This window comes from Xenopus laevis, chromosome 3L (genome assembly GCF_017654675.1).
Source record: "Xenopus laevis strain J_2021 chromosome 3L, Xenopus_laevis_v10.1, whole genome shotgun sequence".
Taxonomy (NCBI): Eukaryota; Metazoa; Chordata; class Amphibia; order Anura; family Pipidae; genus Xenopus; species Xenopus laevis.
Window position 1 is genome coordinate 100945848 of NC_054375.1, and position 13081 is coordinate 100958928.

At 35.6% G+C, this 13081-nt stretch overlaps 1 protein-coding gene across 1 annotated transcript in view; it reads right to left on the reverse strand.

Moving 5' to 3' along the window:
- Window positions 1-1964: 1964 nt before the first annotated feature.
- The window catches only part of duox2.L (dual oxidase 2 L homeolog), a 44193-nt gene continuing 33076 nt past the window's right edge, over window positions 1965-13081 (reverse strand). The window contains exons 27-35 of the mRNA XM_041586725.1: window positions 9423-9522; window positions 8832-8881; window positions 6750-6877; window positions 6244-6397; window positions 5902-6131; window positions 4511-4669; window positions 3840-3995; window positions 2873-3001; window positions 1965-2437 (exon numbers count right to left, since the gene is read on the reverse strand). Of these exons, the coding sequence (XP_041442659.1) occupies window positions 2315-2437; window positions 2873-3001; window positions 3840-3995; window positions 4511-4669; window positions 5902-6131; window positions 6244-6397; window positions 6750-6877; window positions 8832-8881; window positions 9423-9522 (1229 nt within the window). The 3' untranslated portion in view covers window positions 1965-2314. The remainder of the gene's footprint in view (window positions 2438-2872; window positions 3002-3839; window positions 3996-4510; window positions 4670-5901; window positions 6132-6243; window positions 6398-6749; window positions 6878-8831; window positions 8882-9422; window positions 9523-13081) is intronic.

A 13081-nucleotide genomic window follows, 5' to 3' on the forward strand; every position in this document is an offset into this window, starting at 1 on the left:
ATTAACATGCAATAAAACATATTGTCAATAAATAAGTAAAACCAATTAGCACTCACCCAACCCCGTATCGCCCCTTAGGACGTGATGCGCAGTTCCACCCCTCCCAGGGCTCAATACAAAATTTTCATTATAATATTAGGTACAATGTATATAATGACAATTTTGTATTGAGCTTGTTTCTTCCTTTTCTTTTTATGTGGTTCAGGTGGTTTAACCCCTGGGAAGGGTGGAACTGCGCATCACATGTCCTACGGGGCGTATGCTTGCCTGCCTGTTCCATCTGACCAGAGGCCATCCCTTTAGTCTAGAGGAACAGAACTTTATTTCAAGCAACATAGGTGGTTCTTCACACTGAGGACAGTGAGATTGTGGAATGTTAAGATGGGTGAAGTTTGGAGGGCTGATTCTGTAAACACCTTTAAGTGGGTCTTGGAGGATTTATTTTACAATTAATATAGATATTGATATATATAGATTCAGTGGGTGTGTGTAAGTATGTGCGCTGGGATTCATTTGAATGGTTGAACTTTATGGACATTGGTCTTTTTCTACCCAACTTAACTATGAATGGTATCTATGTAAACTATTATAAATGAGGTCTGCATAATCAATAGATTCTATAGTAGAACCAACTATTAAAAAATGCAGTCCAATTACATGTAAATCACAATACTAGATTCCTAAAGTTTTATATATTGTATATTTATTCAGTACATATAACTTAGTTCTGAAAAAGCAAGAATAGAAATATACACCATTTGCCCATAATGATAACTTTGTACTGTAGGGATGATATGTCCCATCTACAAATTGAAGTCAGATTTGTTTCCTTATGGGGGTTTCTTTCAAGCATTTGAGAGTGTAGCAGTAACAGGTTGTAAAAACTCATTGCAGCTTATTTAAAGCTTGCGTGCAGAAGCCAAACTCCACATTTTAATTCATGTGGTAGGAAACTAAGACAATGAATTCTGTGAGTAATTGACCGTGTCATTTGCTGTGACCCACTTTGCTGTCATTCTTTAGTACTGGGTGTTTTGACAGCTACAAGTCTATTTTAGGTATATTCCTGAGCCTTTAATTATGTTCAAAGCAATTAACAGCAGCAATCAGACTAAAACTTTAATTGTATAAATAATTTACTGATCCAGCAACTGTGGCAATTTAATAACTTTGTTAAAGGAGAACTAAAGCTTAGCTAAAGAAGTAGGATAGAAATGTTGTACATTATATTTTGAGATTCTATACCAGCCCAAGAAACCACAGCCCTTTAGCAATAAAGATTTTTGTTTCCAAAGAAGCCCCAGTAGCTCCCCATCTTCTATTCTGCTGATTCACTGCACATGCTCTGTGCTGCTGTCACTTACTAATCTTAGGGACCAACTCACAATATGCAGTACACATAGAATATAAATGTCACAATATAAGACTGATTAGTAATTAATACAGATATTTACTACATGACAGCACATAAACCAGTGAAATTAGCATCATAAAATAATAATCTATCTAAGCTTAGCTTCTCAACAGCTGCTCAGAGCCCACTGAGCATGTGCGTGTCACAGACACTTTCAAGATAGTGACCCCCTATGACAAGTTTGAAGTCCTGGATCATTGCTGCTATTGACAAGCTGAAACTTTAGGCTGGTGCAATAAGAGCAGTATATACAATATGCCACTTTTGGCCATATTCATTTTTAGGGTTTAGTTTTCCTTTAAGCAAGCAAAGAAGAAAATACATATCCTGATTTTTAAAATGACAAACTTAGAAGTAGAAGATTTGAGTCAGTATAATGAGTCCTTATATAAATGGGGAGAAATTGCCCAAAATTGTAGCAAATATTGTGCTTGTTTTTTGCTGTGCATATTATGTTGCCTTCAGAGAGAGAAGTTTGTAAAATTTCGATGTTGGGCTTAAGTAGTATTTCACAATATTGTAGGATTAGTAAATTAATAGAATTATGGAATCATTTTTAAAGATGCCTTTAATTGTACTTTATCAACAAGTATAAATTATACAATTTTTCAGCTTTTAATATAATGCAGACAGAAATCATTACATAACAGTATTATCAAACATATATTTATGCATTATCACATACAAACATTTATGAAAGGGTTTTTTAACATTTAAGTGTAAATATTGCACAAAAAATTATTTTATGTTTGTAACATTTTTTTTAATGGTTGGAATTTAGTAAACAAACAAAACTTCTATTTATAAACAGGACATTTCAGTCCAACTCATACAGATTCTGTCTTTCTCCAAAAAAAAAAGCCAAGTACATTTTCTTGAAAAAATCTTGTATACAGGTGTTTAAAAGTTCTCATAATGATGGATAAAATAAGACTCGTCCCTTTTATTTAGCTTCCGACATGCATTTTCCACATTTTTCGTCATGCCTGGGGGGCCGCAGCTAAACACTCCAATTTTCTTGACCTTTAAATATATGCAGCGTATTGTTATTTTTTTATTACTAGAAATATCAATTTCAAATTGTTTGTTTACAACATACAGTATGAACAAGGTGCTTATTATGTAAGGAATTTTAAAACATCTTTCATAAATCAACAGAATGCTCTCCAGTGTTTTATCTAGCTTAAAAACTGAATTTTTATAAAAGAGAGGTTACTGTTCCTGTTGCTACATTGCTTGGATACTAATTAAGTTTTATACTCCTATGATTGGTTGCTACTAGTGGTTATGAGGTTGAAACTTTTGCCCATTCTTTCATTACCACATACTTTGGTATTTCTTATCTTCATTTTATAAAATAGTAATAAAGACTAGAACATACTTCCTTGTTACTTTTTAACATATTGAACATCAAAGAGCTATTACCATCAGGAAATAAAATTATGAAATACTACTAACCTTAGGATGGGCATCCTGGAGAGAACTGAGGAAACCTGCAAATGGGGGTCTTCCGAAATGAGTAACTGAGCGCAGACCAGTCATCAGACTGTGGTTTTTTACTTTTTGGAAGTGTTGTTCACAGATGTACTTAAACAAAGGAAAGGTGAAATGTTATTCAAATGTATTTTACCATTTGTATTTTCTGTTATCATAAAAACATGAATGGTTCCTTAAATAAATGAAAGTCTGTTAAATAGTGTGAATATACTGCTATCACATCCGGCGCTGCTTATATGGTTTTACTATTCTAAAGCTATTCTAAAGCTGTATATATGTGTATTGTTATACAAGCTCAATACAAAGGTTTTTTTCATACAGCTAGGGCTAGTGGAGTGTTAAGAAACTTTATTCACATGAATTACTGAAGCAACTACCTTGTGGTGTTGAATTATAATTCACATTTTCGTGGAGCAGTTTTTAGTGGTTGTAGGGCACTTAGGCCAATGGCGCATGTAGTAATTGCTGCCATTTTTCTTGCCTGCTCTGCATGTGCCATCAAACAGTCACCCAAAAACAACTCTGCAGATAAAGCGCTAATTAGGTGGTTTAACTATTAAATATAATTAGGCATGTGCTGAATCCAGTATTTGGTTTGGGATTCAAACTAATCCTAGCATTTTTTGCAGGATTGATATTTATCATTGGAATTGGATTTGGTTCCAGTGGAAACTTAAAATCAGGTGACTTTTCTGGGCAACGAGATATGATACTTTTTTGTTCACAGATAATTACATTTTTAATTTTATTTGAAATGTAAATTTTCAGCTTAAGGTTGGGATTTGGTTCAGTATTTGGCCAGATCTGTGGAGGAGTATTTGGTATTCAGGCAAATCCAATCCTTATATATGTTGTAAAAGTAATATTTTTCAAATATACAATCTTCTTAATTCTGTTCTAATGTCACAGAGAGAAGGTTTAGATTTACCAGCATGGTCGTGCGGAAGTCAAACTTTTCAGGCAGTTGCGTTATGTATATGTGGACAGAGAGGAGGTCTTGTTGGTCATTTTTTTCCACTTCCCTGATGATATCTGTTAACCACTCAAATTGATGCTGAGTGCGTGTAACCCAAATGAAATAAACCTAAATGGGAAAGAAATATTAAGAATATCTCTTTATTGTTAATACAGAAAACTTTTTATATGTTATATAACTGCCAGCCGCGTAAAATATATATTTATGGCCAAAAAGCACCAGCATTGTAGACTCTGTGGGGCTCATTTATAAACACTGGGCAAATTTGCACCTGGGCAGTAACTCATAGCAACCAATGAGTGACTAGCTTTTTTCAGCCAGCTGTAGGTTGAACACTGAAAGCAATCATCTGATTGGTTACCGTGGGTTACTGCCCAGGTGCAAATTTGCCCAGTGTTTATAAATAACCCCCTTTGTTTCTGAATTTCATTCAAGGATATAATTTCAAGATTAGATTAATTGTTTTTAAATGACAGACCACTAAATGCTACCTGCTGATGCCATGGATGCCATGGATTACAAGAACTGGAGCAAACATATACATTATTATTACATTAACCCATAAGATTATTATAAAAGTGCATTTTCTGAAAAAGCATGTTGTTGAAATAAAGTAAGCCTACCTTTTTGCAATGGATCCTTGAATTAACAGATGCTTTAAAGACCAGATCTTTTAGAATTGAAGCAAACGGAGTAACACCAATACCTCCTCCTACTAACACGGATACTTCAAACTTGTTCCACTCTTGATGCCCCTCTCCAAATGGTCCATCCAGGTAAAGCTGGAAACCAAAATAGTTTTTACCATCAGTATTAGCACAGACGCATTTCTAATCTGATAACTGATGATATAGTACACATATTAAAAGTGGTTATAATGTTGCAAATAGCAGTCTCCACATATTAGCTAACTACAAAAAATATACCTTTTTAATATAACGAAGGCTAAAAATTGTATCTAATCTTTATAATCTCTTTAATTGTTAAATGATTTTGAAAACAACTAATTTCTCCACCTGATGTACAGTATTTAACTCTCTACTAACCCAGTGTTACCGTAACTGTTAAAGCCATGCGCATAGTGTTCTTCTTAAAGAAATTTCAGGGAGGCATTGTGTGGGAATTGGGATACAACATTGTATTTTGGGGTGCATGGGATACAGACATATGAGAAATATAACCATCACTTATGGCCAGATATGAATATTACAAGCTATTTTTCCCCATTATAAGGGAATGTAAAGGGATGTTTGGTGACATTGTTGCTGTGTTTTGAAACTGATCTGAGCTCAGCCTAAAGCACTTCATAACATTTTACTTATTTGATTATCACTATCAAGTTAGGCAGGAGTAGGCAAACAAATGTGGCCAAGTTGGAAATGTTTCTGCTGTTGCCCATGTGATAATAAAGGTTTTTTAATTTTATTGGAGTGCCCAATTGTTTGTGGAAGTGGCCAAGAGTTGGAAGGACATTGAGGGATGTGTACCCAGTTATTTTCAAAGCAAAAAGGTGTGTGCTGCCAATGCTATTGAATTATTAACCATACGTGATTAATAACAAAGTGTGCAGAAATGTCAGAATTATATGCAGAACTGATGGTTCTGAGTGTGCATATTAAGCATTTAGATAATGTTGTTGTATAATAATTGTATATCAGACTGTTTTTTTAGTGTGATACATTGCTAGCAAATGTATTGTAATGCTTAAAATGCAAGATCAAATAACTTTTTGGCCATTACCATGACTAATTGTATCATCAGCCTTTTCCAAAATCATCTTTTTTCATATTTTTTCAACACATTAACTCATCAGATACTTCAACTTTTAATTACCATATGGAAACAAATAAAAAAAATAAAAATAAATATATATATATAATAGATTTATCCATTTAGATCACAAAAGGTCTTATGCAATTAAATAGATTTGTTAACTAGTGTTACAACATAATGTCATGTCAATTTCCCCACCCCCTGCCATAACCATTTATACATTTAAATTATTTATCATTACCTTTGGATATGGAATATTTTCCTCTTTGTTAGAAGAGTAAAGCTCCCTCAGTTTAGTTGTCCATGGACCCACTGCTCTAATATGTAAACTTAATGTATCTTCATGAGGGGCAGAGGTCAATGTGAAAGGGTGGTACTCATTTGTGCCAAGATCCAAGCAAGCAATTCTTACCCACTGCCCAGACTTGTAATCAAAATCATTTGGCCGTTGAAATTCGAGATGAATGACATCTAAAAGAATTACAGTATATTTAGATACATAATACTTTTATCTATGGTAATCCTCATATGTAAACATTTTCCTATATATCTATATATATAAAAAAGCACATTTAAGACATACCTGAAGGAAGTCGTTCTACATCCAGAACATCAATATGAATTTTTTTCCTGCTCAAACTTATCAGTTTGTCTGCTGAATAGATGAGTGCAGGGACGATGAAAAATATATGAAATCGTGGTGTTTGGATCAAAGCAAAACTGCCATGGATTATTGTCTATAAAACGATTGAATAATTTTTAATGTAGCATTAATGTCAATATATTTTGAGTTTATTATACAAAAATAGACTTACATAGCATACCACTACTTTATACAGCACTTTAAGGAAGAAGGCAATTTTCATACATTTTACTGAATGATTTCCTAGGGCCAGGTCTAATCAAAGACTAATTTATATGATGACCAGGCATCACAATCAAGTCTAAAACATTAAATCTGCCATTCATTTCAATAGGATTACCTTAACTTTAGCACCACTCTATAACCATGAAGAAGGTGAGGATCGAATACAGCAAGTTTTAAAACAACATGCCAAATAATATATATACGTAGTTTCCATTGCTTACCAAAATGTAAAAGACGACGTAAAGGTGATGTGTTATCCAAAAACAACGGAAACTGACACGTCGAAAATGGCAACAGGAAAACACATACATGAGAGCCATGACTGCCAACAGCAGAACTCCAGTCATACCTGTGAAATACCAATGGATGTTAGCTACTTTTGTAATAATGTTTTATGTCAATTTTATTTTCTCTCACTTTTTTTTTATGAAAAATGTCCCTGTGAAATGGAGTTGGTGTGATTCAAACTTTAAATAGTGTTAATCTAATTTTTAAATAAACTTCCCTCTCTTGGAAATTGCAGAGAATTTGGGACACAGTTGCTTTTGGTAGGACATAGTTATATGACATGGTCATATATGTTTTTCCCTATGCCTGCCTTCTGTAATATCCTGTGATCTGTTAATGGTAATAATCTAATGGTTAATGGTGATAATTCCATTTTTTTCCGCAAGCTTCCCTTTCTCATTTATTGTTGCTATCGGTACTACATGGTACTACCAGTGTCAAATGTGTCTTTTCTTATATCCGGTTTCAGTGATGCTCTGTGATGTTTTCCTATAACTCATGTTCTGGTGTCCAAGGAGATGTTTTGATAAGAAAATAGATCTTGAATTGTGTAGAATATTTGAGACTTTTAATGCAAGTTTAGCTTTTGGCCCATTCTCCATGGAAGTGAAAGAGTTATTTAAAGATATACAATAAGGAAATTTATTTATGCAGTGTTAATTTTTATTTTTTTGAAATTTTTATGGTACTGTTGACAATGTCTCTATAAGGGCGATCACAGCCAGGGGTTCTCCGCCAATGAGGCGAGTAGAGGCTGTCGCCTCAGGCGGCAGCGCCCCAATAGGTACCAGGGGCAGCAAAAATGCTGCTCCTGGTACTTTAAGAGCGAATTTCCGGGGGAGGGGGGCAGCAGCAAGTGCTGCTGCCTCAGGCGGCGGAGGGGCCAGGATCGCCCCTGATCACAGCTGTAACAATTATGCCTATGATTAGGGGTGTAAGAGAAAACAATGCATCAGATTTTTTATCCTCTTGCCTGTTTTTAAAGTAGAACCAATAAAGACTATTATTTTATTTTACTTCACTTGGAGTATGTTCTGCTGTCTAATCTTTGAGGGGTGCATTTCTAGTCTTATGTTTTGTGAAGTTTTTATCTAATTATGGTTATCATATTTTTCAAATAATGTTTAGTTCAACTTTTTAATTTATACATGTAGCTGCATATCCTGTTAGTGTTTCGACATCTTTCAACTGGTATTGTTTTTCTTTTTATATTTTAATGATATAGTTCCTGAATGTACATAATATTTTTCTATGATTCTATGATTTTATTTTTTCATTTCCTTTTTCCTAATTGTTGCTAATTTAGTCATCAGTAGAAGATGCAACTGAAAGCATAGAAGCATAGAAGTTGATGTCATGCCATCCTGAAAATAAATAACAATTTGAACAAGGAAGTAGAGATCATTTCATGAAATGTACAGTAAGTCCACAGGTTTACATACTTCCATGGGTTGACAAATGACCAAAGTTCATCAAGTTTAACCCCTCCAAATGATCCCCAGCGTCCAAACACACACTCACACTGACCCCTCTATACACTCACATAAACTTTGGGAGTTTTACTTTGAAAGCAGCTAGTAAGTTGCAGGTAAAACTTAGTCCCTTTGTAAAATGTATAATTAAGCAATAGAATTCTTAATGAATCAGATCAAAATTAAGTGTAGGACTGGCCAGATATGGGATGACTTTGACGTAGTTGGCCAGCTTAAATATATTGCAATATATGGACAAACAATCCCTGTGTTGTTTAAAGGGTAAGTCATTTTTCAGTAGCAGCATGCACAAAATGTCTCTGTCTTAAATATATTGATAATGGGTTGAGTGCAGAGGACTCTTGTATTTGTCTATATGTATTTTGTGGTCACAGCCTCATTGCACTCCTGCCTAATGGTTTTAAACACACAGTATATAGTATTATAGTACTCTAATTCTTATATTTATAAAATATACTGCTAAATGCCCTCACATTAGTAAAGACATCCTGGTTATCTTTACCATACATAATTAAAACTTACCAGGTACAGTTTCGAAAAACCACCAGTAGTATTTTTGTGGATGGTCAGAGCTAATGAAAAAGAAAACAAAATAGCAGTGTGACTAAACATTTCATACAATGTTTTTGTGGAGTATTAATATATGACTGCCCATATTATCAGCTGAACACTTCCCATAACTGAATTGAATGGTAAACGAAGACATGTATTTCCAATTCAAGTCAATGAAAACCATCAGAAGCAAGTATTGGTATTTTCTTTTTTAGATTTTTTGAAATGTACTGACTAATTATTTTGTCATTTTATGGCAAAATTATAGCAGGTTAGATAAATTCTTGCTTAAGAATATGTGTGATATGTATATCCATTATAAAGTGATTAGCTGTCCAATATATTGGGCCACAAAAGATGCTGCAACATTTTCAAAAACCTGTAATAGATTTAAATGTAGAACAAAGCAATGTTCTCAAAATGTCTCGATTTCTTTCATGTTTTAATTTCAAACATACTCTGAGTTATTTATCTTTTTATTTCATTGCTTATATTTGCCCATTACATTGAAGTCTCGTTGGTTCTACATACATACATATTCATACATTTGTTCATACATACCCATCATCAACAAATACAGTAGGAAATAAGCAGCTGAGGACACTGAGGGGGATAACGGTGAAGATGTAGACATTTACTAAATGGCCAAGTGTATGGAGAACTAAAATGAAAACAAAAAAACATGATTACTTTAATCTGTCAGTATAAAAGTTAAAGGTACTGCATTTAATCACCAAAACATTTGAGATGAAATAGAGGTTTTGTGTTTCTGCAGAGCACCTTTAGTACAGACATTGAACCCTTTTAATGCTTTCTAATGAACTGAAGGATGGACTCTGCTCCACGGCTTCAAATTTGCCATGGTTTTGTGCACTGGTTTTTAGGGTTGTCTAAGGCTGGCAAATGCAAAATCGAAGTCACTAAGCCATATTGGTTTGTGTGTATTTACAAAGAGACAGGTGTGTATGTGCTTCTCCTAACTGTACTTTTTCAGTCTTATAATGAACCCATCTCACTGAAGCTAAAATCTATGAAAAGTTATCATAATTTACTTGCTATGACAGTTTTTTTTAATGACTAATACTTATTTATTGTTGAGTCACTTTACAAGATGAAAACAATAATTTATGCTGTATGGTTAATCATGATCATAAAAATATAATGACTGGAACAACCATAATGATCCTTATCGTAACTATATGATCCTTCTAAAGAATAGGGATGTAGCGAACGTCGGAAAAAAAGTTCGCGAACATATTCGCGAACTTGCGCAAAAATGCGAGCGGTTCGCGAACGGTTCGCGAACCCCATAGACTTCAATGGGAAGGCGAACTTTAACATCTAGAAAAGACATTTCTGGCCAGAAAAATGATTTTAAAGTTGTTTAAAGGGTGCAACGACCTGGACAGTGGCATGCCAGAGGGGGATCAAGGGCAAAAATGTATCTGAAAAATCTGCCTGTGTGTGCTTGGAAGAGATAGTGTAGGGGGAGAGCTGTTAGTGATTTCAGGGACAGATGATAGTAAGTTTGCTGGCTAGTAATCTGCTTGATACTGCTCTGTATTGGAGGGACAGAAGTCTGCAGGGATTTGAGGGACATTTTAGCTTAGGTAGCTTTGCTGGCTAGTAATCTACTGTTCTCTTTAAACAACTGCCATACGTTGACCTTGTAGGCATTGTTTGCCCAGTTTTTTTGGACGCAGCCACTGAAGCACAGTTGCCAGAAAAAATATGCCATATAAATGCTGAAAATAGTCATTTTTCGCCATACGTTGACCTTGTAGACATTGTTTGCCCAGTTTTTTTGGACGCAGCCACTGAAGCACAGTTGCCAGAAAAAATATGCCATATAAATGCTGAAAATAGTAATTTTTCGCCATACGTTGACCTTGTAGACATTGTTTGCCCAGTTTTTTTGGTTGCAGCCACTGAAGCACAGTTGCCAGAAAAAATATGCCACATAAATGCTGAAAATAGTCATTTTTTGCCATATACGTTGAGTCAACGTATGGCAAAAAATGACTATTTTCAGCATTTATATGGCATATTTTTTCTGGCCTCTGTGCTTCAGTGGCTGTGGCCAAAAAAACTGGGCAAACAATGCCTACAAGGCCAACGTATACACTACTACAGCGGTGGATACGGATTACGTAAAATATATGAATGCTGCTTGAAAAAAGTGACTCCGGTGTTTTTTCTGGAGACGGTAATATTATGGATATTTAGACAGAATGGGAACAAGGTCACACAGCTCGATGGCGGGTTGAAGAAAACAGTGTGCAAATAATGCCTACAAGGCCAACGTATACACTACTACAGCGGTGGATACGGATTACGTAAAATATATGAATGCTGCTTGAAAAAAGTGACTCCGGTGTTTTTTCTGGAGACGGTAATATTATGGATATTTAGACAGAATGGGAACAAGGTCACACAGCTCGATGGCGGGTTGAAGAAAACAGTGTGCAAATAATGCCTACAAGGCCAACGTATACACTACTACAGCGGTGGATACGGATTACGTAAAATATATGAATGCTGCTTGAAAAAAGTGACTCCGGTGTTTTTTCTGGAGACGGTAATATTATGGATATTTAGACAGAATGGGAACAAGGTCACACAGCTCGATGGCGGGTTGAAGAAAACAGTGTGCAAATAATGCCTACAGGGCAAATAATGCCTAAAAGGTCAACTTATACACTACTACAGCGGTAGTAAAATAAAAAAAAGTAAAAAAAAAAAAAAATGAATATTAAAAAAAAAAAATTAAAGTTGGTGCTGCTGAACTACTAGGAGCAGCAGATTAGCACACCAGTCCCACTCCCCAACACTGCTAGACTAATAGCACTGGGCTCTTATAGTAGTAGTAGTAGTAGTAGTAGTAAAACAACAAAAAAATAAATAAAAGCAGTCCTTACAAGGACTACTGTTATTGCAGCAGTCAGCAGATGAGATCAGAAGCAGGACAGCTGCCCACTGCAGCTACATACAGAGCACTGCAGTAGAAGGTAGATTACTAGCCAGCAAAGCTACCTAAGCTAAAATGTCCCTCAAACCCCTGCAGACTTCTGTCCCTCCAATAACAGAGCAGTATCAAAACGATTACTAGCCAGCAAACTTTCAACTGTCCCTGAAATCACTAACAGGCAGCAGCTCTCTCCCTACACTATCTCTTCAGCACACACAGGCAGAGTGAAAAAACGCTGCAGGGCTTCGGTTTTTATAGGGAAGGGGAGTGGTCCAGGGGAGAGCTTCCTGATTGGCTGCCATGTACCTGCTGGTCTGGGGTGAGAGGGCAAAAAAAAGCGCCAACAATGGCGAACCCAAAATGGCGAACGTCGCGCGACGTTCGCGAACTTCCGGCGAGCGCGAACACCCGATGTTCGCGCGAACAAGTTCGCCGGCGAACAGTTCGCGACATCTCTACTAAAGAATTATATTTTCAATATTGTTTCCAGTTATCAAATTCTTTAATTAATCTGCTATCTGTGCATGTAGGATAAGGGACTTGCTTTGTTCTATTTTTATAATTGAACTGCTTGTGTAGGAAACTACATAGGATATTTATGGAAAACTACAAAATCTGAAGTTGGTTTATAGACCTACATTGTACTAATATGACCTCTTTTACTGGCATGCTATGCATGATTTAAAGCTATCCTGCACCCTTGCAATTTATATAACTGTGTAACAGTTGTTTATGTGAACTTTGCTCTTTATATAAGAGTTAAAAGGGTGAAAAAAGGCAAAGAGGCAAACAAATGTAGAAAGGAACGTATATATACAGAGGCCAATAATTAGAGAGTTCAAGAAATGCACACAGAGAGATAGACAGTCAAAAAGACAATGGCTTTTTCTATTTTCATGAGGCAAAATATTACTCCCTTTAGGGCCGAATGTGCAAAGCAATTGTGTCCAGGTCAATGGCTATACATTTGATTAAATTTCAATACAAGGTACAGAATAAAATGATTTTGGGTGCAAGGATGCCCTGCATAGCCAGGTGGTAACTGCAGGACATCTGTGCACCTTGGGACCTCTAACCTGAGCACCTCAGGCAGGCTAGGGGGCATTCAGGAGAATAGCCACACCCCCTGAAACAGCACTGCCAAACACAGACACTACTGTATTCATAGAAAGTTCTATGAGTGCAGTGTTATGGGCATTTGGGGCAACCTGTTAGAAACCATGAAAATGTCAAAAGACATTTTTGAACATTG